At 41.2% G+C, this 25921-nt stretch overlaps 1 protein-coding gene across 1 annotated transcript in view; it reads right to left on the bottom strand.

The window, feature by feature from the left end:
* The window catches only part of LOC115577764 (NACHT, LRR and PYD domains-containing protein 12-like), a 36314-nt gene extending 16149 nt beyond the window's left edge, over window positions 1-20165 (bottom strand). The window contains exons 1-4 of the mRNA XM_030410654.1: window positions 20114-20165; window positions 18177-19953; window positions 17911-18084; window positions 16932-17105 (exon numbers count right to left, since the gene is read on the bottom strand). Coding sequence (XP_030266514.1) covers window positions 16932-17105; window positions 17911-18084; window positions 18177-19953; window positions 20114-20150 — 2162 coding nt within the window. The 5' untranslated portion in view covers window positions 20151-20165. The remainder of the gene's footprint in view (window positions 1-16931; window positions 17106-17910; window positions 18085-18176; window positions 19954-20113) is intronic.
* Window positions 20166-25921: the final 5756 nt, after the last annotated feature.

The following is a 25921-nucleotide window of genomic DNA, read 5'->3' as shown; positions in this document are numbered from 1 at the left end:
CTGGATGAAAAAGTAGTTGTTGTTCATGTACAGACCATAAATATGGAGTCCAGGTGTGTCTGATGCTGCTGGACAGACGGACCTCTGGGAACCTCTGAGCTCTCCTGGTCAACTCTGTGGAGGAATCATGAAGAATCAGTCACATTGTGTCTGTCCACTCAGAGACAAACACAAGCTGAAGGTCCTTTGAGTTAAAGTGTTGATGACATCATTGAATCAGATGGTTTCCTCTGACATCAAAGTGTTGGTCGTACTGCTGATCTCACTGTGAATCATCAGTCAGTCAGTTTACTGGGTTGGTTCAGCAGCTTGTCTGGTTTAGTCCCTCCAGCTCTTGACCCGTTTAATACTGTGGACAGCAACACACAGCTAACATAAGCTAGCTGGATGCTAACTGTCCAGTGCAAACTGGTGAAGAGTCTCAATAAACTTGTATTCAATCTCGATTCCAACATTGGAGTATGAAAAAATGATTTATTATGTCTTTTTGTTTTCGTTTAAATTGTTTCTGCAATAAATTTGAATCTGACTGTCGTACAAACTTGATTTTGACTATTTTGTGTGTTGCTTTATGGCGATTAACGACACAATGACCTAATTATAAAGATAATAATGAATTGATAATTTGTAAAAACAAGCTATACTCATGTAGACATGACTTGTAATACTTATGTCTGAGTTTAAAAATGCTCCACGTAACTTTAGACATATTTGTAACAGTTTATTATTTTGGATATCTAATAAATATTGTAAAACAGTAAAATGTTCTGCCTTCATTCATAACTTTTTATCAAGTGTCCAAACTATATTTAAGAGATCAGAAAATGAGTTATTTGTTTTTATATATTTTATATCTAATTAGCCGATGTATCAGTTATCAGAGTTTTTTACTCTTCATATGGTTTCGGTACCGGCCCCATGAAGTCCAGATGGGTCGGGCCCTTGTAACGTCAGATATAACACACAGCCCTTCCTCTCCTCAGCAGCAGGACTCAGATTTCAGCAGGAGGTGAGTCACTGCTGTTTGTCCACAGGAGGAACACTGTCCTGTCAGAGGTGTTTAGGGACGGACATGAAGAAATGTGAACCTGTCCTTTAATACTAATCCTGCTCTGACCTCCATCATCACTCTGAGAACATGAAGACCATCAGGACAACTGGTCAGACTGGATTTAATGAGGACAAACATCAACAGAGAGCAACAGGACAACAACTTACTGACTGTCTGAGGGATGCTCTTGTTTGAAATCAATGTCTGCATCCTTTGACCGGTCACTCTTGAAGGAAACACAGCTGGGTCCAGGTCCAGGTTCAGGTTCAGGTCCAGTAGAGTCTGGTCCCCTGTTGGACAGAGAAGAAGACCACCAGAGATGTTAATTCACTTTCTAGTCTTCAGACACAGAAGCTTCTGTCCATAAAATAGTGGAAAACATCAGCAATAAACCTTCAGAGAATATTGGACCAAACTAATTCAATAAAATGAAATGAAGAGTTGAAGACTGGTTCTATTGGGCAGCTTTCTAAAGTGAGAAGATAAATTAAACTGAAGAAGAACGAAGCTGAAAATAAACATCAGGTTTCAAAAAACATCTTTCTCCACAGTTAAAACATGAATCAGTCACATATTAATGTTATTAACAGCTCACCTCTTTACAGCAGGAGCTGGTTGTCCTTTAAAATCAATGAAAAGATCTTTTGACTTGTCACTCTTGAAGGACACACAGCTGGGCTCAGGTCCAGGTCCAGGTCCAGGTCCAGGTTCAGGTCCAGGTCCAGGTCCAGGTCCAGGTCCAGGTTCAGGTCCAGTGGTTTTAGAGGGAGGGCCTCCCTCCTCTCTGTCCTCACACTGATTCATACTGCTCATCTCACACACACTTTCATCTGGAGAGGAAACACAAATCATTCATCTGCACATCAACTGAACATTAATTGACTATTATTCATTTCAACCATGAAAATTTAAACATAAAACAATTATTTCTCAACAAGAAGTATAAAGTGACCTTTGAAAAAGAGAGAAAGGACAAAATGTTTGAAACATTCAACAAATAAAATGAAAATGTTAAAAACTAAGATGAGCTGCAGAATCACACAGCGCAGCTCCTGATTGGTCAGTGGTTATCAGTGGTTTAATGGACTAAATTCAAGAGGTGTGAAGCAAAGATTACACAGCAACACACACACCAATGAAATTATTATTCTAAACAACGTTTGGCTCTAAGAAACTGTCAAGTGTTCTCCACAACATTTGACATCTTAAAGACCAAACGACACAGAGTCTTCACTTGGCAGGACAGGAGGGAGAAACTGATAACTAACTATGAATTAAAGTCTGTCAGACAAATATTTGCCTTTAAAATGTCGTGGAGTAGAAATATAAAGTTGCATAAAAAGAAATATTAGAGCCTAAATACAGTATTTGAGTAAATGTACTAAGTTTCAATCCACCTCTGTTGATAATAATCATTTAAAACTCTAATAGTTTCTATTTATTAACATATTTACTGTTGTCTGAGTTTGTTCATAAATATTTCACTTGAACGTATTTAATGTCAGAATTACATCAAGAAAAATAAAGACACTGATGTTTAATCATTATTATTATAATTATCATTATTATTATTGTTAATAGACAACCAGTACTTTGCTAGTGTGCTTCTGTTATTACATCTAACATGATTTTACCTGCATGTGATAAATTAACTGCATTTGTTTTGAGTTCAGGGAGAAAAGTGTCTCGACATCGAGCCTAAAAAATATTTCTTGTTTATGTGAAAATATATTACATATATTCATATATATGTGATCAATAAAATATTAATGCTTGTAAGAAAAGAGTTTTCCAACATGTTTTTTATGTAGTGAATCTTTTACAGATTCTGCTCGTCATCTTACTCTGATACAAAGAGCAGCGATCTGAGTTTAACCTCATGTGTGACTAAATGTGTTACAAGCTCAACAATATAATATAATATATATAACATATAATATAGACCTATGTCACGAACATTACACTTGCTAACTTTATGGTTGCGAGTGTGCTTTACCTGTGTGACGTAGCTGAGGTCTGAGGTCACATCACGTAACACACCGCGGAGTAATAATATGAATAATGATAAGAAGTTAAGCTTCTACAGTGAAACTCTAAATACTCAAAGATGTTTAACCAACGTAGTTAAACTGTCGTCAGTCTGTGTTGGCTGTGTTTCAGTATGTAAGCAAGTATCAGCACAAAATGGTGGATATTCTTATCGGCAGTTGTTTCTCCTCCGTCGTCCCGAGTTTAAACTTTAACGAGTTCATCGAGAAATAAACAACCGAGCTTCACTTTTTGTGCTGTTTCCGGTGTAACACTGAAAAGTAGAGCTTGTGTTAGCGAGTCGAACATGTTAGATTCATTACATTACCTTCAGCTCGAGGTTCAGACGGAGAAAACTATCTGCAACACACCTGTCAGAGAAAGTGAAAGTAAACTGTGAGGAGGAAACAGCCAGAGAGGCGTGTGACTGACTGGGAGTCTTCCTGTTAGACTGAGGGGGCTGCAGCACGACCCACAACGAGCTGACACATGCCGAATTTACAAGAAGGCCCAAATAATTAAGAATCAGTCACAAACAGCGTTTCAGGAGGTTATAAAGTGTCTCCTAACTCAAAAACTCACTAAATGGAGAGATTTCATAAGGGAGTCTGGGGGTTGACATGTTCAAACTGTTAGTGACGTCGCCACAGAGGATTTCTGGGTATTGAAGTTCCAATCAAGAGTAGAATGTGTTGGTCAGAATGTTTTCACAGCTGATGTGGACACCATTCATTATGAAATACGGCACATTTCAATGAATATCCTTGAATATATTTGTCTGTGTGATTTAGCTGCTGTGATAAAAAACAAATGTGTTTTTATCACACTGGAACAGAAAACCCTCAGACTATACAATCTGTGATGATGCTCACCTGGTTTCCACCTTTTTACATGGCAGCAAAGAAGCACGAGATGGAAGCAGAATTCAATTAAAAAAAAATTAATAAATGTTTTAAAATGCTTTCTCCACATATTCCTAACTATCTGGACCTACTTGTTAATTCTGCAAGGATTATAAATACAATGTAACCAGACTCCCTTGACAAATCGTCTGTTTATAAGAAACTTTATAGACTTTGTGAAACAGCTATGACAAATCCTAAGTTTGCACCAGCCTACATTAAACAGTAACTACTGTAATATGAGCTACTTCTTAGTCATGTTGAATATAAAAGCAGCTTTGTTATAAGATCAGTTCAGTCCACAGAACATCTCAGGAGCTCAATTAAACTTTGTTGAATTAGTCATCAGAACTTCCTGTTTGCAGTGTGCCTGTGGATATACACTCTACTGCTCTCAAATGCACAGTCCATCAGGAACAAGGTGGATGAGCTGGAAGCGTGGGCCAAATTCAAACCCGAAGTTCGGGAAGCATGTCTGCTAGCATTCACTGAGACATGGCTCAGTGAAGCGGATCAAGATGGGGACCTGGCCATAAGTGGGTTCGGCAGCCCACTTCGTCTTGACCGGTCCCCAGAGATCACAGGGAAGAGTCGAGGAGGGGGAGTGTGTCTTTTTGTTAATCGGAGGTACTGTAACACCGTTGTGATCCGGGAAAAGTTATGTACTCCTGATACTGAACTGCTGTCTGTCTCACTCCGGCCTCACTATTTACCCCGTGAATTTCAACAGCTGTTTTTCACGCTTGTTTACATTCACCCACGTGCCAACGCAGCCGCAGCGGCACAGCTGATCGTAGATGTCACACATAGACTCGACTCCATCTGCCCTGATGCTCCAAAGTTTATCCTCGGGGATTTTAATCATTGCACCTTGACCAAGTCACTGAAAACCTATGAACAATATGTGTCTTGTGCCACCACTATAAGAAACTCAACGATTGATCTATGCTGTGGTTCAGTAAGCAGTGCTTATAAATCCTTGCCCATGCCTTCTCTTGGTGCTTCCTACCACAACTGTGTGTTTTTAATGCCCACGTATAAGCGTGCCCTCAGACGTCTTGAGCATGAAGAGAAAGAAGTCCAAATCTGGTCGGAGGACAGTGTTTCATCTCTGTTGGACTGCACTGATTGGGACTGTTTCTATGATAGCTGTGAGAATATTGACGTCCTCGGTGACACGGTTTCCTCCTATATTTCATTCTGTGTAAACTCTATTATCCCATCAAATAAAGTTGTTGTTTATCCTAATAACAAACCCTGGGTAACTAAGGAGCTCAAAACCGTTATTAACAAAAAGAAAAGGACCTTCTTCACAGGTGATCTTCTTGAGAAAAGGGCCCTCTCCAGGGAGGTGAGGAAAGAAATAGCAAAGGCTAAAGTAAACTACAAGAATAAAATCGAAATGAGGTTTGCAGGTGGCAATATCAGAGCAGCTTGGCAAGGACTTAAATCAATAGCCTGTGTTAACAAGCAGGCAGATGAGGCCAAGCAGCACACCACCATTAAAGGAGTACCGGATGCTGCGTTACCAAACGCTTTCAATTGTTCTTTTTCCCGTTTTGAAAGTTGTGATTTTACTCAGAATATCTCTGCATTGAAGAATTCTCTTGTACCCCTGACTGATTTTGTTATATGCAAAGATCAGGTTACAGCTTTGTTGAAGAAAACCAAAATAAGGAAGGCTGCGGGCCCAGATGCTGTCTGTGGGCGCACACTGAGGTACTGTGCCAACCAGCTCAGTGAAGTTTTCTCTACACTCTTTCAGATGTGTGTCAATCACTGTCAGCTTCCTTTAATTTGGAAAAGCTCAACAATAATTCCAATCCCCAAAACAAAAAATCCTGAGCAACTTACTGAGTTTAGGCCTGTCGCTCTTACATCACTTATTATGAAAATCTTTGAGAAAATTCTGAAAGATGAGATTGTCTCTTTAGTGTATGACAAATTAGACCCCTTACAGTTTGCATATCAACCTGGAAAAGGTGTGGAGGATGCTAAGCTCCTCATCCTTGACAAAATCTACAAGCACTTGGAGAAGCCAAAATCACATGAGACTTTTATTTGCTGACTTCTCTTCAGCTTTTAACAAGATGCAACCACACATTTTAATTCAACGACTTTCCTCTTATTTTAATCTACCTGATCAGTTCTTATTGTTGCTTCTAAACTTTTTAACTGATAGGAAGCAGCAGGTCTTAGTTAATGGAGCTTTGTCAGATGTTGTGGTTTCAAATACAGGCTCCCCACAGGGTTGCGTTCTATCTCCCCTTCTTTTTATTTTGTATACAGACAGTTGCAGGTCTCACAAAGAGGGCAGCTACCTGGTGAAATTCTCAGACGACACAGCACTTCTGACTCTCCTCCAGGGGTCAGAGTCAGACCACGGTAGTGCCCTGCCAGACTTTGTTCGTTGGTGTGACGAAAATGTCCTCGATCTTAACGTGAACAAAACCAAAGAGCTTGTCATTGATTTAAAAAAAAATAAAAAAATGGTGGAAAACCTAAGGCAAGTACAATTCATGGGAATAAGATCGAAATTGTTGAAACTTATAAGTACTTAGGCACTGTTTTTGATTCACAGCTGAAGTTTGACAAAAATATTGAGTCCATTGTCAAACGAGGCCAGCAGAGAATCCACTTACTAAGAAAGCTGAACTCTTTTAAAGTCTGTAACAAAATGTTGTGTATGTTTTATCAGTCTTTTGTCGAGAGGATTTTAACTTTTTCCTTCATCTGCTGGTTTGGTGGCCTGGCTGTAAGAGACAAAAACAGCCTCTGCAGCATTGTAAAGGTCTGCTCTAAAATAATTGTCATCCAGCAGAGGGACTTGGGGTCTTTGTGGGAGAGGCAGGTGGTTCAGAAAGCCAAAGGAATAATTTCCCAGTATGGCCACATCCTGTCCTCTGAGTTTACGACGATGCCTTCGGGCCGCCGTTTTATAGCACCTATGAGGAGGACAAATAGGTATGCCAATTCTTTTATCCCATCTGCTATTAAGCTCTTGAACATGGACAGTGGCAGCCACTATGTGTAACATTGTAAACTTGTGTCCCAGTGTCCCTGTAACTTAATGTGTCACTTATTATTTATTACTTTTTTACTCTTATTCTTGGTCTCTGTTATTTAGTTGTGCCACTCTACACAATTATGTGACAGTGGCCTAAGTGCCTTGGCCCCCTGGGGATATGTACTGATCTGCATATTAGTGTACTCCTGTTTGTCGCCTTGCTGCTCATTGTTATGTCATGGTTGTTGTTTGTGTTTTTCTATGCCAGAACTGCTTGAACTGAATTGCCCCCCAGGGACTAATAAAGTTGTCTGAACTGAACTGAACTGTCACCAGATTACTTTCATACTGATGGAAACTTAAAAATGTGAAGTTTCTGAGGCAAGCAGTTCAAAGATTTCTGAACCATTTGTCCTCCACATTAGTGAAGGGCTGGGAATCCTCAGTAACCATGGTGACCATGCCTCATCCACATCAGTCTTCCCTCCTGATGACAAAAAATGCAGTATTCAATTATAGATGTCATTAATTAGTCACAATTAAAATATAAATTCATGTTGTAGTTGTATGTTTGTATGCCGTCTTATCATTGCATCCTAAAATGGCTTACCTGAGCTTGGTCCACCTTGGTTGGTCTCCTTGTTCTCATGTAAGGCCCCATAATGCCTCAGCATAGAGGAGGTGTTGTTGTATCCAAGTTCTTTGGAACACAGACACTTCACCTTTTAAAATACCAGACATCAGAAGAAAGAAATCAGAACAAGGGATATGCTGTGTTGCCACATTTATATTACACTAGTAATTACTATATGTATACATTATTATGGGAGATCAGCTCAAATTGTTCCCAGACAGGGAAAATCTTTTCTTTCTTGCAGGTTCCATCATAAAGTCAAATGACACCTGAATAGATCGCAAAGAAAAAACAGAAACTACACAAAATGTGAGGTAACGGGGGACCTCCATTGCATTTTGTTGCCCCTTAAATTTAGAATTGAACGCCAAAACCACGAAACAGTTCCTGAATCAGTCACGTGGTACGGCCGGCTCGTGAGGCTTCGAACAAACCTCGATACGCGCTTCACAAATATCTTCCTGGACTACTCGACACAGAAGACACATCACTACAAATGTCACACTGAGGAACAAAAGACCGTCTGTGTGGCAGCAGCTCAGCTTTATAGGCTACAGGTGGCTGATCAGGTGCACTGCAGTGGCCCCGCCCCCGGAATGTACCATTTCTGTGGGGGAGTTTGATTCTCTTTGAACAAATCCAGTTCCAACACCTCAATTCATTGATTCAATCAATCAATCAAAGCTTTTAAAGGTACTAAAATTTCCTCCCAGTAAAAGGTCTGAACCTCACAAAGTCCAGCTTGTGTCTTACAGTCTTCCCCACATTCAATGTTCAACACTTGTACAGTCATCAACCAGATATTTTACCAGAAATAGAAGTCGTCCCAGGCGAATGAATTTAAGGCCTTTATTTCAAGTTAAAGAAAACAGAGGCCTCAGTAAAAAAGCAATAAAAAGTGAAAACAGAGCTCAGAATAATCTTTTTTATGCTTCAATTAGACATTTCAAGTGAAAACACGTCAACATATTCAGAAAACAGTCAATAAAAAGTGCAAACAGCCTTTTCTCTTTGAATATCTGCTTCTTTTCTTTGACTTGTCTTCCTGAGAGGAATGGGCATGTGATGGTCCTGCCACTGATTTCAATCTTGGCTGAATGGAGTCGGTGCCGTTCTCATGCAGATCTGTAGGTGTTCACCTGTGAGCCTGGAACCAGACTTGTTCTTCATATTGTTGACGGTGGAAAAAGCCGACTCACAGCCGTCAGTGGGTCCAAACGTGGTCCAGGTGTGCAGTGCTGCTTTGGTTAGACCATGAAAACAGTGTGCAGCAGCCAGAAAGCAGCAGGTCAGTGGCCTCTAAATGCTCTTCATGCATCACTTCCTCACAGATCAATGAGCTCCAGCTGCAGAGATCCCACATGAGCCCACCTCAACGTCTGTGTCACCTCCTTTGAAAAGTTCTGTGATGAGGAGAGGATTGTGGGTCAGCAGGAGGAGCTGCTGCCCGAGGCTGAAGCTGTCAAAGCTTTTACTGAAGTTTCCACTCAGCTTGTGTATGAAGTCAACACGGGGAGGAACATCTCTCTCAGACTGAGTGTGTTCTGCAGCTTTGGGAAGTGTGTTCACTCTCCTTCAACATCTGCTGTGAAAATGTGCAGCTTCCTGTGGAAACATCCAGCAGCTGTCATCCAATGAACCACTGAATGTTTCCGGTCCTGCAGCTTTAACTTGAGCTCATGAAGGTGTGATGTGATGTCAGCCGACACAGCAACCGTCTCCATGTTGTGCTCATCTTGCAGAAACAGTGAAATCTGTGTTGCTGTCTGACTCTTGAGCTGCTCTTGTTCATGACTTCAGCGCACAGAACAGTGTGATGGATGAGACGGTGGTGAGCTCTGAGATCAGGGTCGTCTTCTCTCTTCCCACCATGGCAGGGGCTCCATCTGTGGTGATGAGACCACCTGGTTCAGATCGACACCTCTCTGTCTCAACATCTCCTTTATTGCTGCAGATATGTCCTCTCCTCTCGATGTGTCTCAGTGGTGTTACAGACAACAGCTCCTCACAGAGCTCTTTATCATCTCTGGGAAAAGATGGAAACCTTTTAGAAACACGTGAGCATCATCAAAGATCATCTAGACTCTAGACGATCTTTGATGATGCTCACCTGTTTCTAAAAGGTGAAACCAGGTGTTTCTACTGACAGAGGAGATCATTCCGGCTCCGTCTACTTCCTGCTAAGACCCTCAGACTATACAATCTTTGATGATGCTCACCTGTTTCTAAAAGGTTTCCACCTCTTTCATTCTTCCATCCTGAATATTTTCAAAGTAAAAGTGATCAAACTCTGGTTTAACATGTCACATCTGTTGTCAGAACGGTAGAAACACTTAAAACAATAAATAACATGAAGTTAACAGCAGAAAAACACCACGTCAGCACAATGAGACAGTTTAATGAATATATACATAATACAGACTAATAACAATACTGTCACCATGGAAACCATCAGATGAGTTCATGAACACGATCACAGGTTTGTTTTTTCTTCTCATCATTATAAAAACACATAAAACAAGCAGAAACATCAACATGTGAGTGACACACATCTTGTTAAATAAAGCTTCAGAGACGTTTGATTTTACGTCCTGAATGTTTTTCAGGTGAAAGTGTTTAAATATAGAAACTGAAGTTGTATGGAAAGTATGACACGTGTTATTTACAGAACATCAGTAAACGACAGAGTAAAATAAGATATTTAGATGTTCTGTAGATACGGGTCGCTCCACACCGACTGACCCAGGACCTGCCAGCTCATGTCACACATTCTTTTTAAAGACATTTGTGTTGAAACTTTTGTTCAATTCATGACAACTTGTAAAATCCAAATAGTTGTTTTGTCTCAAATTTCACCAAAATCCTGAAATTGAGTTTAGAGAGTCAAAGTTGAAAAATCCACAAGTTAAAAAGTATTTGGAGTTCAGCTGCACGATCACATTCAGTTCATTTAAGTTTCTACATGAAGTGTTCTGGAGAAGCGGGAAAAGTTCTGGATTGTGGGTGAGTTGGCTGGTTGGAACGACCCATAATCACTACATGACTTATTGATTCACACACATGTTGAAGCATTGAACATATTTGGTGAGAACTTAAAGTGTTGAACAAAAGAAATGAAGAGAAAATGAATGATTGAATGTGAGTGTTAAACAAATGAGTCACATACAGATTGATGAGAGTCGTCAGGACAGAAGATCTCTGAGTCCCACTGATTCTGTGCTGCCACCTGCTTTCATTTCACCATCAATTCATGTCTCAGCAAACTTTTACACTCATTCTGTTTTGCTTTTATTAATTATTTGTTCCTTCTCTAAAAGAAAACATGTTTAAGCTTTAAGGATATTAAAAATCTGTTTTAAAAAAATGTCTTTTATCCTGAAACAAGTCAGAATAATAAAATAAAAAGAGGAGTTTAAGTTGTGCTCGCTGTGCTGCAATCAGACAGAATAATACTTGTTTCACATATTTTTCTAAAATCAAGTAAAAGTTTTTGTTCTTCACTCGATTTCTGACTCCAGGAAAGAAAGTTTAAAGGAGCAGTCTGTAGTTTAGTTGAAGAAACAACAACGAGCAGACAAAGATCTTCATCAGCTGATCAACAAACTAAATAAACAAACTTTATACTGTTTCACTGTGTTTATATGTGGCGGACCCTGCCACCTCTCTGGCTTCAAACAGTGTTCTGTTGGAAAAAAAAATGTCTTATTACCTCATTAATATTGTAAATATTTGATGTTCTTATATTGAGCTACTTTAGCAGAGGAGAAACATTTCAGTGATGCTGTGCGACATCTTTCAGTCTGATTATAAACTCGTCAGCTGATCGCAAACAGTCAGATTTAAACAAAAAGGAACAATTTGTACAAGTTTTGGACTCTTTGCTCTGAACATCAACGTTCAGAAGCATCAAACATGAGCTCAAATCTCTTCAGCACTTGTTTAAAAACTTCATCAGGACAGTTTAGTTTGTGATCTCTGAAAGTGTTTCAGTATTTCATCCGGCTCTCAGACTTCCAAACATCTTCAGCCAACCGGCTCAGACAGAGAAAGACTTTTCTCACAGCTGTTTAGTTTCACGGACCAGATTCAAATCCAAAAAACGTCCTGAAAATACAGCCGGACTTCAACAGCCACAAAACACTGAGAGAAACACAATGATTGTCATTCAAATGTGTTTTCTTCTCATATAATAATCAGACAGAAATGAACAGATGTTGTGCAGTTTATCATGTCACTACGGACATAATTACATGTGTTAACCAACACCATCAAACTTTTAGTTTCATCATTAGAAACACATGAAACAAGTCAGAGTGTTTCAGGTGGAGTGTCGAGTACATTTGATCATATTTTACTGTCCATTCACAACTTTGTTCACAATGATTCTTTACAATTAAAGCTGCAGACGAGTCAATGTTTTCTGTTTCTTACATTTCACTAATAGTTCTGGATTTTATTGAAACAAGAGGCAGAATTCAAAACAACACATGACAGAAAGTACAAGTCAACGCAATTTAATCCACAATTTAATGGAAGAAGTTTCAAATGTAAATGTAGAATCTTTTCAATCAGTTTGAATCATCTTGTACAAAGTTGACTGATGAATTTATGACAAGAAGCTGAAAGATTGATGTGACTGTGATCCTGTACAGACTCAACTGTTCAGCACTGACAATGTTTCTGTGACAGGAGGAGACTCTGCACACTAAACACCACACAGACACACTGAGGAACCAAAACTGGACCTGAAGAACCCAAATCCAGGATAAAGAGGTTCAGTGAATGTGGTGTTGAAGGTGTGGAGGTGGATCAGTGAGTCAGAGGAGACTCTGTAGAAGGACAGAGTGCCAGCAGGACAGTCCACATACACTGCTACTCTACCAGAGGAGGAGGAGGAGGAGGAGGAGGAGGAGGAGGAGGAGATGACTGTTCCTCTGTTATTGTGCCTGACAGAGAAACAACCATCATCAGAGCACCTCAGACTCCAGGACTGATCATTCAGTCCAAACCAACAGTCTTTACTGTCTCCTCTCCTTCTGATTCTTCTGTAACTCACTGATATAGAAACTATTCCTCTCCACTCGACCTCCCAGTAACAGCGACCAGTCAGACCAGTTCTACACAGCAGCTGTGGACACCAGGACTCAAACCTCTCTGGATGATCAGGATATGACTGATCCTCCTCCACACGTGTCATCTTCCTGTTGTTGTCAGACAGTTTGATGTATCTGTCGACTGTGTTTGTGTCGACTGTGAGCTCACAGGAATCTGATGGAGAGAAAAAGACACAACACAGCTGCAGTTATTAATGTGTCATCAGTGTGATGATGACATCACAGATGTGAATGAGTGATGTCACAGTGTTTTGATGAATGAAAGTAAAAAGACACTCACATCTCCACAGACCTGGTGTCAACCATCGGACTCCAGCAGGCTCCACCCTGAAAGGCGGAGGGGGGTCAGAGCAGCACATCCTCTTTCAGCATGCAAACATGGACATGACATGACTCTCATACACAGAAACACAATCTGTCCATCAGGCTGCTTCTCCCTGTTCTCCCTGAAACTCTTCACCTCTGCCACTCTCCTCACACACTGAGAGTGAGCCACAGGATGTTGGTGTGTGTGAAACACCATTCTTCATGTAACAAACACTTTAGAGGTGTGAATCTTCACCGGTCTCACGATTCCATTACGATTCAGCTGTCAACGATTCTCGATGCATCTCAGTGTTTGTCGTCCCCAATGATCTATATCACTGCACACAGCTGTCAGTCCACAAAATAAAAGCTGCATCTTTTCAATCATCAAACAAAACATGTATCCATCTGCAGCGTCTTTCACGTTTGATGATGCTCTGTCTCTGCATCTTGATGCATCTTATAATGGAGACATTTCATCACCTCTAACACATTTATGTTGCTTTTACAATCTGGAAAGTTGTTTGAAAGTGAACTGAACAAGACTAAAGAGGAAAATTTAAGAGTTATGTTTTATTCTTTTAATAAAATGCTGGAAATGTAAAAAACTAAAAGTCTGCTTTTGTGTTTTTATGTGATTAATGGGTTATGAAAATAGTTGTTAGCTGCAGCTCTATAACTTGTGACAACAAACACTACTCTGTGTTGTGTTGGTAGGGAGTGAGTCTCTCTGGTATGTGACAGAGCTACGAGCACGTTGCTGCAGTCACAGTAAAGTGCTGCTGTTATTACTGTAGTCGGACATAAAGTGTGTGGATAGACTCAGTTAGTGAATGTAACCATGTGTTGTTTGCTGCCACAGAAGATAAATTAAAAGTCCATTCATGCAATGTTGTCACAGCATCTTCCTGCGTTTAATAATTCCTATAAATCCTTCACAATAAGAGTCCTGCATTATGCAGTTATCTCAAAGCTTTTATTTTGAAGCAGCAAAATCAGGAAACATTGGATTTCCACGAGCAGAACCTTAACACGACTCCAGAACAGCTGAGAGTGAAACTGAGTCAAAGTTTAAAGATTTTTGTTGGTGACAGACGCTGCTTTTCAGGCAGAAATGTAATTTAGAGTCGGAAGGACGAAAGAGACGACAGACGGGAGGACAGATGCTTCTCCAAGTATAACTGCAGTATTTTTTTTCCTCATATAAGCTGCCAAAGGCAGTTACAGTTACTACGTTACTTTTGCTTGTTCATGTAATGTTGCTTTGTGAGACATTTCTATTTATTTAGTTGAGTGAATGTAGGACTGGGCGATATGGCCTCAAATAAATATCATGATACAATGAGCAACTCACCTCGATAACGATAAATGAACAATAAGTAACCCCCCCCCCCACATTGTAGTTAAGATTTATATTATTTATTTAGTAGTTAAGAACAAATGATAACCACACGATTAAACAGCTGAAAAGCACAGATTACTTGAAATGACAACAACTGAACAAGTTTAAAAGTATAAAATATACAGTCCCTTATAAACAAATTCTAAACTTCTCGCTTCTTGCTTTTTTTATTTCTTCGAATTGAATCACATGGTTGTACTGCAGGTGGTGGAAGAGGTTGGATGTAAATTAAAAAACATTTTGAGGACTTCAGAATCAGAATCTAAGACATGAGACAAAATAGTAGAGAAGTTGACATTGCTACTTAATAATATGTTAACCTCTTGAGCATTAGAGAACTTTTTTTACCATTATTTTCTTTATCATTATATATTTTTGATAGACATTAACATTCATATAAAATAGAGGAAGCACTAAGGTACAATAAACATAGCTGTGTCTCATTCGTCCAGTTTACTAATACAATCTGCTGTTGGAGTCACTGGGCACCATGACATGGAAGATATTGAAAGAACTGCAATTATTTTGTATTAATATATTTATGCTAAGTAATTTGATGACAGTCCCTAAATTAGTTTCCAGTGATTCAGTGCCATGTTCTGGGAGGTGAGCTGACCTTCCTCCTGCTGCTCACACTGGGTGAACCTCAGTAAAGTCGCGGCTGGACCCAAGTAGAGCTTAGAATCAAGCCCGACCCGAGCCCGTGCACGTTGTGTCCGAGCCCGGCCCGACACATTAAATGTAATTATGAGCCCGAGACTGATTTAAACCCGACAACTGTTTAATACATGGGCTGTTATAACTGACGTTCTCGACTACAATTGCGAGTTGTTTGAACTACAGAAATCTTAATGAATAACGCAACAAGTGCCGCACTTAATGCACTCGACAAAGCTGACAAATGTTATTATCACGGTCCACGACTTGTTTAAAATGGGTTCACACCTACAACTTTCCTCCAAACTTGCTCAAAGTTAATTCTACTGTTTTTATTTTTTTCTTTACATCTTCATGCTCCATGTTGCACTTAAACTACACAATCAGTGATGCCGGTAAGGTGTTACTAGTTTTGTCATTTTCCTTAGTAAAAAATATATATTTTTGCTTTCTTCTTGCATCTCGGGGAGTGACGTCACGTACGTGAGAAGTCACGTTTTCCAGCATGAGGACACTCACGTGTCAGACCACGCTGAGACACAAATGTAAACAACAATGGAGGGAGGAGAGAGATGCGCGTTTTGTAGCTGGAAATACAGTCATTATTTTGAGTGAATAAAAAACAAAACACAAATGTTTGATCAATGGACCGGCCCAGCCGAAGACAGTGGCTTGTTGCAGCCTTTGAACGCAGCATCATTACACAAACTGTCCGCGACTCTCAGCGAGAGTGGGTCCACTTGATTACTAACCTGGCATAGCTGGTGTTGCATCAGCGGGCGGAGTTTGCCATCAAATTAATGTAAAATAAGCACATCGGTATACGCAGGGGTAGATCAATCAAGTGGACCTAACATGTCCCCTGTCGCTAGTGGATGTTATGCCTATGACACCGAATATACCGACATGGCCAAAATGACGTCGATTATCGTCGTCAATTTTGGTATCGGTAAATTTTTGGTTTATCGCCCAGTCCTAAGTAAAGGCCTGACATGCGCCGATCAGCGTTTGTATCACAGGTTGATCTGGACGTCTCATGCTTTGCTGCAGCTGACTGACCTCATGTTGAGTTCGGCTGAATGTCAACATACTCTGCAGGCTGTATGACAGTTTTCACATCGACTTGCCTTCAGCTGAATAATGATGTATGCGGCTCGGTACAATGGCTTTAAGTAACCATTTGAACGCAGTGTGGAATAAAAGAAATACTCAATGAAAACAGGTGTCACAAGTTAACCTGGACGCTGTGCACTAAACGCCACAGCTAACAGCGTCTCCACGCTGCTCTCGAGCCTCTCGGCGTGAACAAATGCCTCAGATTGTTTCACCCACGAGTTGTTTGTGAGTACAGACATTCACGACAAAGATATACGACCGACAACATGCACTTTCGGACGATTTATAGACAGTTGCGTTTTTTCAGACAGGCATCGACACAGTCACCTACACTGTCACTGTGTGCTCTGTAGCGCTCATCTAACAGTGGTTTGCAGGTCGCAGATCCCGGCATCTCCGTGTGGAATAGTATTGTTCAAGCCATGTCAAAATGAATACACATATACATGACTTGGATCAATAAGCAGGGTGATCGGAATGTTTTTCCTGGTTAGTGGACATGGCCAAGGACCCCTCTCAAGATGGGATTCTCAAACCACACCTCCAGCACACCTGGGACCGTCGCCAGTGAAAATGAACGCCAGTTAAACTATCACATCGGAGCGAGATTTCACCCCTCAATACCTCCGAAAAATTCTCACAGAGGCGGAGAATTGGCGCGGCTTCGTGAATGGAGCTACTGACTGTCTGTGGCTGCAGCAGGACTCTTCATACCTGAGAGTGTCCAGTCTCCAGCCTGGATCCTCCAGCCGAGCAGACAGCTGCTTCACTCCTGAGTCTCCTGGATGATTGTAGCTCAGGTCCAGCTCTCTCAGATGAAAGGGGTTGGAGTCCAGAGCTGAGGCCAGAGAAGTACAGCCTTCCTCTGTGATCAGACAGCCTGACAGCCTGCAGACACACAAAACAACACACATCGCAGATCAGGTGAGGGTCTTAATGATTCATCTGTGTTTAAGGGATTAACGTTTATTATATTCATCAACTTAGTTTTCAATAATTTAATAATCAGCAATGAACACAGAGTCTAACTGAAGCTGATGGAAATTCCATTAGTTTTGTAATTATTTGGTCATGAACCAACATACTGTACAGATTAAAATGATGATTCTGATGATGGCATTAGATGAAAAGTCAGAGGATCACCAAAGTAATAACAGTTCATCCTGAGGGGAGCATGAATGTCAAAATCCACATGACAATCCATCCAAAGGTTGCTGAGATATGCAAGTCAAGATTAGTGCAGAATAGACTGACTGACCGACATTTTCAATATATATATAGATTAGGGGTGTCATTGGTTTTGTATTATTACTTTGATGAGTGAAGGATCTGAAAAGTTGTCAGACTGTGAACACTATCATAACATCAGACTCCTGTTGTGGCTCTGTTCGAGGATCAAAGGCAGAATGAAAACGTACCTCCATTCCACCTTTGTAACTTTCACACCAACAGTGAGGTGGAATATGGACGCAAGATTCCTGCCTTGAAGAGGCAGTGTAGTGGAGCTTCTGTCCGGTTCTGCTTGAGGTTACTACCTGTTAAAAGGCTTTTTTTTCTGACCTCTGTGTCAAGTGCTTGCCCATGGAGGAAACGTTGGGTCTCTTAAATCAATTGAATTATATCAGGAGTATGATCAAGACCTGCTCCAATTGTAAAATTACATGAAATAATGAAATAAAAAATGAAGCCTGACCTGAGAGTTTCAAGGACACAGTGTGGACGCTTCAGTTCAGCAGAAAGTAGCTTCACTCCTGAATCCTGCAGGTTGTTGTTACTCAGGTCCAGCTCTCTCAGACTAGAGGACTGGGAGCTGAGAACTGAGGACAGAGATTCACAGCTTCTCTCTGAGAGGTTACAGTCACTCAGTCTGGATAAAGATGAACAGAACAAGACAATTATTTCTAGTTGGGTGAATAACAGCACATTTACTGCATTCTAAAGAAGCTTCTCCACACTTACAGAACTTTGTTGGAGGCTTTGACCACTGGCAGCAGCCTCAGAAGAGCCTCCTCTGAAGCAGAGTATTTCTTCAGGTCAAACACATCCAGATCTTTTTCTGATGACAGTAAGATGAAGACCAGAGCTGACCACTGAGCAGGAGACAGTTTATCTGTGGAGAGATGTCCTGAACTCAGGTAATGTTGGATCTCCTCAACGAGAGAACGATCATTCAGTTCATTCAGACAGTGGAACAGATTGATGTTTCTCTCTGGAGACAGAGTCCCTTCGAACTTCTTCTTGATGTAACTGACTGTTTCCTGATTTGTCTCTGAGATACTTCCTGTCTGTGTCAGCAAACCTCGCAGGAGAGACTGATTGGTCTGCAGTGAAAGACCGAGGAGGAAGCGGAGGAACAAGTCCAGGTGTCCATTTGGACTCTGTAAGGCCTTGTCCACAGCACTCTGGTAGAAATATGTCTCTGGAGATTGACGTTCTGTTGTTTGTTCCTCTGCCAGCAGATTGACTCCAGAGTTGATGAATGTCAGATGGACATGAAGAGCAGCCAGAAACTCCTGAAAACTCAGATGGACGTAGCAGAACACCTTGTCCTGGTACAGTCCTCTCTCCTCTTTAAAGATCTGTGTGAACACTCCTGAGTACACTGAGGCTGCTCTGATATTGATGCCACACTCTGTCAGGTCTGATTCATAGAAGATCAGGTTTCCTTTCTGCAACTGATCAAAAGCCAGTTTTCCCAGAGACTCAATCATCTCCCTGCTCTCTGGAGTCCAGTGTGGATCTGTCTCAGCTCCTCCATCGTACTTGACATGTTTCACTTTGGACTGAACCACCAGGAAGTGGATGTACATCTCAGTCAGGGTCTTGGGCAGCTCTCCTCCTTCTCTGGTTTTCAACACATCCTCCAGAACTGTAGCAGTGATCCAGCAGAAGACTGGGATGTGGCACATGATGTGGAGGCTTCTTGATGTCTTGATGTGGGAGATGATTCTGCTGGCCTGCTCCTCATCTCTGAATCTCTTCCTGAAGTACTCCTCCTTCTGTGGGTCAGTGAACCCTCTGACCTCTGTCACCATGTCAACACACCCAGGAGGGATCTGATTGGCTGCTGCAGGTCGTGTGGTTATCCAGAGGCGAGCAGAGGGAAGCAGGTTTCCCCTGATGAGGTTTGTCAGCAGCACATCCACTGAGGTGGACTCTCTAACATCAGCCAGGATTTTAGTGTTGTGGAAGTCCAGAGGAAGTCGACACTCATCCAGACCGTCAAAGATGAACACAACCTGGAACTCTTCAAAGCTGCAGATTTCTTTGGTTTCAGTGAAGAAGTGATGAACAAGTTCCACCAAGCTGAACTTTTTCTCTCTCAGCACATTCAGCTCTCTGAAAGTGAATGGAAATGTGAACTGTATGTCCTGGTTGTCTTTGTCTTCAGCCCAGTCCAGAGTGAACTTCTGTGTTAAGACTGTTTTCCCGATGCCAGCCACTCCCTTTGTCATCACTGTTCTGATTGGTTCATCTCTTCCAGGTGAGGCTTTAACGATGTCTTCTTGTCTGATTGTTGTTTCTGGTCTGTCTGATTTCCTGGATGCTGTTTCAATCTGTCTGACCTCATGTTCATCATTGACCTCTGCAGTCCCTCCCTCTGTGATGTAGAGCTCTGTGTAGATCTGATTCAGAAGGGATGGGTTTCCTGCTTTAGCGATCCCCTCAAACACACACTGGAACTTCTTCTGAAGGTTAGATTTCAGTTGATGCTGACAAAATCCAGAATGACTTTCTAAATAAACACAACAAAAAAGTTCATTGACTCGATTACAAAGAAAATATGACAATTTCCTTCCCCTAAAGATTGTATATATAAACAGATTCATCATCATCAGACTTCAGTAAACTTCTCATTGATCCATCATGTTAAATCTTTACAGAAATCCTCTTACTGCTCTGCAGACGGTCAGCCAGCTCCTCCTGCTTCATTCTCCTCAGGAAGTGAAGTGTGATCTTCAGAAATGTCTCTCTGCTGCTCCTCCTCTGCTCTTCATCCTCACTGTCCAACACCTCCTCATCCTCCCTCTGACTCTCTGAGCATTCTGGGTAATCAGAACTCAGAACCTTCTGGATCTTCTTCAGCTCGTTCTTCACAAAAGTCACAATGTTCTCCTCCAGCAGCTGAAACAGAATATCATGTGAATGACAACATTTAACATCAGATCCATGTTGGACAGATTCACCACTGGTCTGTAAAGTGCAGCATGGAGATTATTGTGAACAGACTGGATGTAACAGTAGTTGTTGTTCATGTACAGACCATAAATATGGAGTCCAGGTGTGTCTGATGCTGCTGGACAGACGGACCTCTGGGAACCTCTGAGCTCTCCTGGTCGACTCTGTGGAGGAATCATGAAGAATCAATCACATTGTGTCTGTCCACTCAGAGACAAACACAAGCTGAAGGTCCTTTGAGTTATAGAGTTGATGACATCATTGAATCAGATGGTTTCCTCAGACATCAAAGTGTTGGTCGTACTGCTGATCCCACTGTGAATCAACAGTCAGTCAGTTTACTGGGTTGGTTCAGCAGCTTGTCTGGTTTAGTCCCTCCAGCTTTTGACCCGTTTAATACTGTGGACAGCAACACACAGCTAACATAAGCTAGCTGGATGCTAACTGTCCAGTGCAAATTGGTAAAGAGTCTCAATAAACTTTTATGTATTTTACTAGTGCAGTGCCCGTAGGAAGCATGTTTTCCTATAGAAAAGTGGAAGGTTCAGTAGCTTTTTCATGGATGGCCAAATGAGGCTGTGTTTGAAGGTGGGACGTCAGGGATATAATTGACTGTTTTTGACTACTTTTGATTATACCATTATATTTCACTTTAAAAACTATTTACCTTGTCTTGTTTGGTGTCATTATTTTCAACACAACCTCACATGTGTGACTATACAGTTATTCTTTCATTTTGACGTATTATATTAACACTATGGACCTAAAATCACAAAATAATATAAAATCAGAGTAAGAAAAAGTTAGATTTTTTACTGTGAAAACCACAAACAGTTTAATGAACCAATTGCATTAGTTATAATACAAATATAAATTGTTGTTTGCTTAATTTGTGCATAAGTTTTTGAAATTTACAAAGTTATATGTAACTATTTACATTTAAATGCAGGCAATGCTCCTCAGCTCATTCCTGCCTGCTCCACATTAATCAGTCTCCTGATTGTTTTGACTCACAACACAAAAAAACAACTACACTACATACACCACACCAAATACTACATTACACACTAACTATACTCTCCAAACACGCTTAATGTCACAAATATCTCAACTCTCAAAACGCGCTCTCTCTGTCGCTGTCTACATCACCGCCTCCGTCCCTCACACAACTTCCTGTTCCTCAACAACCAAACTTGCTGCTTGGACACAAAGCCCGTTTTTACCGTTTCTTCCTGCACCAGACACAAAGCAAACGTGACGACAATGTTCGCGAAAAAGTGTGGCAGACAATATAAGTCCAGTTTTGGACGTGCTGGTGCGTCCGGTGCGTCCAAAACTTGGGAGGTGGGCCGTGTGGGTTGGCTAGTGGCTAGCTACACACGAACATCCACAGATTCCAGTTCCACTTTGTTGTCCACGCGTCTCCGGATCTCCTCAGATCCGAACAGACTGGGTCCGGACTTGTTTGGTCTCATTAATCCACAACAGTCAGTTTAGATGCACAGAACGGGACCGAACCACCGGCAAAATCCAGGTCCAGCTCGCGCCGCTGCAGGTATGAGTCCGCTTGTTAAGGCTTAAGGCCAGCAATGCTAGCGGAATTCGTAAAACATTTCTGAAATAAATTATTAACGGCATCATTGTAGTCCAAAGAAATGTGACGTTGCACACCCTTGAACCACGCAGCAGCCACATGGAAACTCTCAGGTCAGTCTGATCCTGATCTTCAGAGATATTTGAGCATTGCGGTGGGCTCTGCAGTGATAGGTCTGGTGCGCACGTGACTGTGGTGGCTCTGTGGACAATGCTCGCGAATTTGTAAAGCATTTATGAAATAATTTATGAACGGTGTCATTGCAGTCCAAAAAAATGCGAAGTTGCACACCCTTGAAACACGCAGCAGCCATGTTGTAAGTCTCAGGTCAGTCTAATCCTGATCCGCAGAGATATTTGAGGAACACACACACAGACAGAGAGTCCTTGCTTTTATAGAGAGATTTATATAAAGTTATATCGAGCATATCAAGATTTTTACTCTTCATATGGGTTTCGGTACCGGTCCCATGAAGTCCGGATGGGTCGGGCCCTTATAACGTCAGATATAACACACAGCCCTTCCTCCCCTCAGCAGCAGGCTCAGATTTCAGCAGGAGGTGAGTCACTGCTGTTTGTCCACAGGAGGAACACTGTCCTGTCAGAGTTGTTTAGGGACGGACATGAAGAAATGTGAACCTGTCCTTAAATACTAATCCTGCTCTGACCTCCATCATCACTCTGAGAACATGAAGACCATCAGGACAACTGGTCACACTGGTTTAATGAGGACAAACATCAACAGAGAGCAACATGACAACAACTTACTGTCTGTCTGAGGAATGTGCTTGTTTGAAATCAATGATCTCATCCACTGATCGGGACAAGCAGGATCTGGTGTGAAAAGCATGAATCAGGTAAATGTAACAGCTCACCTCTTTACAGCAGGAGGTTGTTGTCCTTTAAAATCAATGAAACAATCATTTGACTGGTCACTCTTGAAGGACACACAGCTGGGTCCAGGTCCATGCTCAGGTCCAGGTCCAGGTCCAGGTCCAGTGGTTTTAGAGGGAGGGCCTCCCTCCTCTCTGTCCTCACACTGATTCATGCTGCTCATCTCACACACACTTTCATCTGGAGAGGAAACACAAATCATTCATCTGCACATCAACTGAAATCAGCCTTTGGGTCAGAAACACTCTTGAAGGACAAAATGTCTGAAAGTCAACTTCCTCTTCTAACATTTAAACTCAGAGCACATTATTCCACAACTCACTGACTCTATTAATACATATTTCACTAAATGGCTGCTACAGGACATCAAACCAAAACTAAATCATGTCATTAAATCATTTGTATTCTGTTTTTTACTGTTCTCTACTAATAAAGTCGCTCAGAGCAGTGACGTGAAATCTGGAGACAAATGTGAAAATGTCTTCTGACAGAAAAGAGACCGTGGACTGATCCAGGACCTGTCTTCACTGAGCTGCAGGAAGGAGAGTGATGTCATCAGTCTGTCTGAGTCTTATTTCAAAATAAAAGACTTTTGTCACACAGTAACACCAGTGACTCCAGAGGACGATCTCTCATTATATGTTTTATAATATTTGCTTTGAATTTTATTTATGTCATTTCTACATAAACATGACCGTATTATAAAGGGTATAAAAACAGTCACTTTCCTTCTGTACATGACTGTGGAGACTTTCTGTGGAGCTTGGAGTTTTAAATAACTGATTAAAAACAAATACTGACAAGTTGATTTAACCAGGAGGCAGAAATTGTTCTAATAACCTGTTGTGTTATTATAAAATATGAAAGTCTCAGGTGTGTTCAGGTGGGTTTTGGCTGTAGAGGCTATGACGTCTCTAACTGACGTCACGTCTCCTGTCAGAACATCAGCTGCTGGACTTGGATCAGTCCACTAGATGACGTCATGACGCTGTGGTGGAGTCGACACACACGTTTCTCTTATATCTTTTAATCTAAAAGAGTCAATCTGGTAATCTGTTGTTTATTTAAAACATTTATCTGCAAAGTAAAAATTAGAATCTCTTCCTCTGAGAAGTAATCAGGAGCAGAAATACTCGAGTAACGTAACAGGCACTTTAAGTACTGACACTGAGAGCCGACGTGTTCCTGCTGACTGTTGCTCAGTGATGAAGTTATATTTGTATTAATTAAATAAAGCTTCAGACTCCTGGATGTCCTCTTACTGCCTCCTCATCAGTCCTGGACTGTAAATACAACCACAGATTATTCACCGACACCAACAGCTGCTCTCCAGCCGCGTTTAGTGCGTCACACAGCGGGAGAGCGGCGGCTCGTCTCGGCCTCCTCCACAGGCTGATTCAGGCAGGTGTGTGTCCGCACGCTCCGAGTTTAAACTCGTGAGTTCTGAGAAATAAACAAACGAGCTTCACTTTTTGTGCTGTTTCCGGCGTAACACTGAAAAGTTGAACTTGTGTTATCGAGTCGAACATGTCAGATTATTTACATTACCTTCAGCTGGAGGTTCAGACGGCCAATACAGAGAAATGAAACTAAACTTTGAGGAAGAAACACCCAGAGAAGCGTGTGACTGACTGGGAGTCACATGCCTAATTTACAAGAAGTCCCAAATAATGAAGAATCAGTCACAAACAGGCTGCACAGAGTTTATAAAGTGTCTCCTAACTCAAAAACTCACTAAATGGAGAGATTTCATAAGGGAGTCTGGGGGTTGTCTCTCCCTCTTTGCCTCCTGGATGTTGATGTGACTTGTAATATGTTGGTGTTCGTGTTTGTCCTCTGCTGTCATAAAAAAAAGGTTCTCAGATTGTTGTAATTGATTGTTAACAACCACAGGAAGCATCTAAAATGTGTGCGGGACAATCTAACGAGGTTCTGGAGGTCCACATCTCAAATCAACAGACTACATGTCAATTCATGTGTTCTGGTTCCTTTTAATATAGCATGAAAACAATATTAATTATTTGCACCTGGACACATATTAGAAGAAGAAATTCATTTGATGACTAATTATAGTAAAAGTACTCGATTACTTTCCACCAGCGCACTGACAGAGACAACATGATGATGATACAAGTAGAATTTTATATTCAGCTACTTTAGCAGATGAGAAACATTTCAGTGATCGTGTGTCGTGTTTTCAGTCATCTCATCTGATCTGATCTTGTGTGTTCTGATCCAATAACAAATTAATAAATTCACTTGTGTTGAAGAAACAGGTTTGCTGAAGTTGTGCTGTTGTACTGACTACTTTACTGCAGCAAAGGATTGTGGGTATTTCTGCCTATGTTTATTCTTACCAAACAGATGTGGGCCAGAATAAGTTTGTCCCTTTTTTATTGTTGTGGACATCAAGTTGATGAATCAGTCTTAAATGAATCACTTTCTTTGAGCATTTCACTTTTTTTGACCACAAAATAATTGTGTGAAAACCTCGAGGATTTGGACTCAGAACTTTAACAGTGGAAGTGACGTCATCAGATACTCGTCCTTCCTTTCTTACTGGTTCTGACTGCAGGCTTGAACCCACGACCTCAGAACTTCACAGAACTTCTTCAGCTCACTGAGCCGTCGAGTCGGCAGCTTGGCGGTTCTGTGTGGACTATTTGGTCTCCGGCTCTTCGGTCCGTCGCCTGCTGTTGGACTTTAAAACTGGTCTGTAACAATTGGAGCCACCGGGTCAGACAGAGAAAGACTTTTCTCACAGCTGTTTAGTTTCACGGACGAGATTCGAATCCAACAAACGTCCTGAAAATACAGCCGGACTTCAACAGCCACAAAACACTGAGAGAAACACAATGATTGTCATTAAAATGTGTTTTCTTCTCATATAATAATCACACAGAAATGAACAGATGTTGTGCAGTTTATCACGTCACTACGGACATAATTACATGTGTTAACCAACACCATCAAACTTTTAGTTTCATCATTAGAAACACACAAAACAAGTCAGAGTGTTTCAGGTGGAGTGTCGAGTA

This window comes from Sparus aurata, unplaced genomic scaffold, assembly GCF_900880675.1.
Source record: "Sparus aurata unplaced genomic scaffold, fSpaAur1.1, whole genome shotgun sequence".
NCBI classification, from domain to species: domain Eukaryota; kingdom Metazoa; phylum Chordata; class Actinopteri; order Spariformes; family Sparidae; genus Sparus; species Sparus aurata.
Note: the sequence above shows the minus strand (reverse complement) of the source record. Positions and strands in the feature narration are given on the sequence as shown.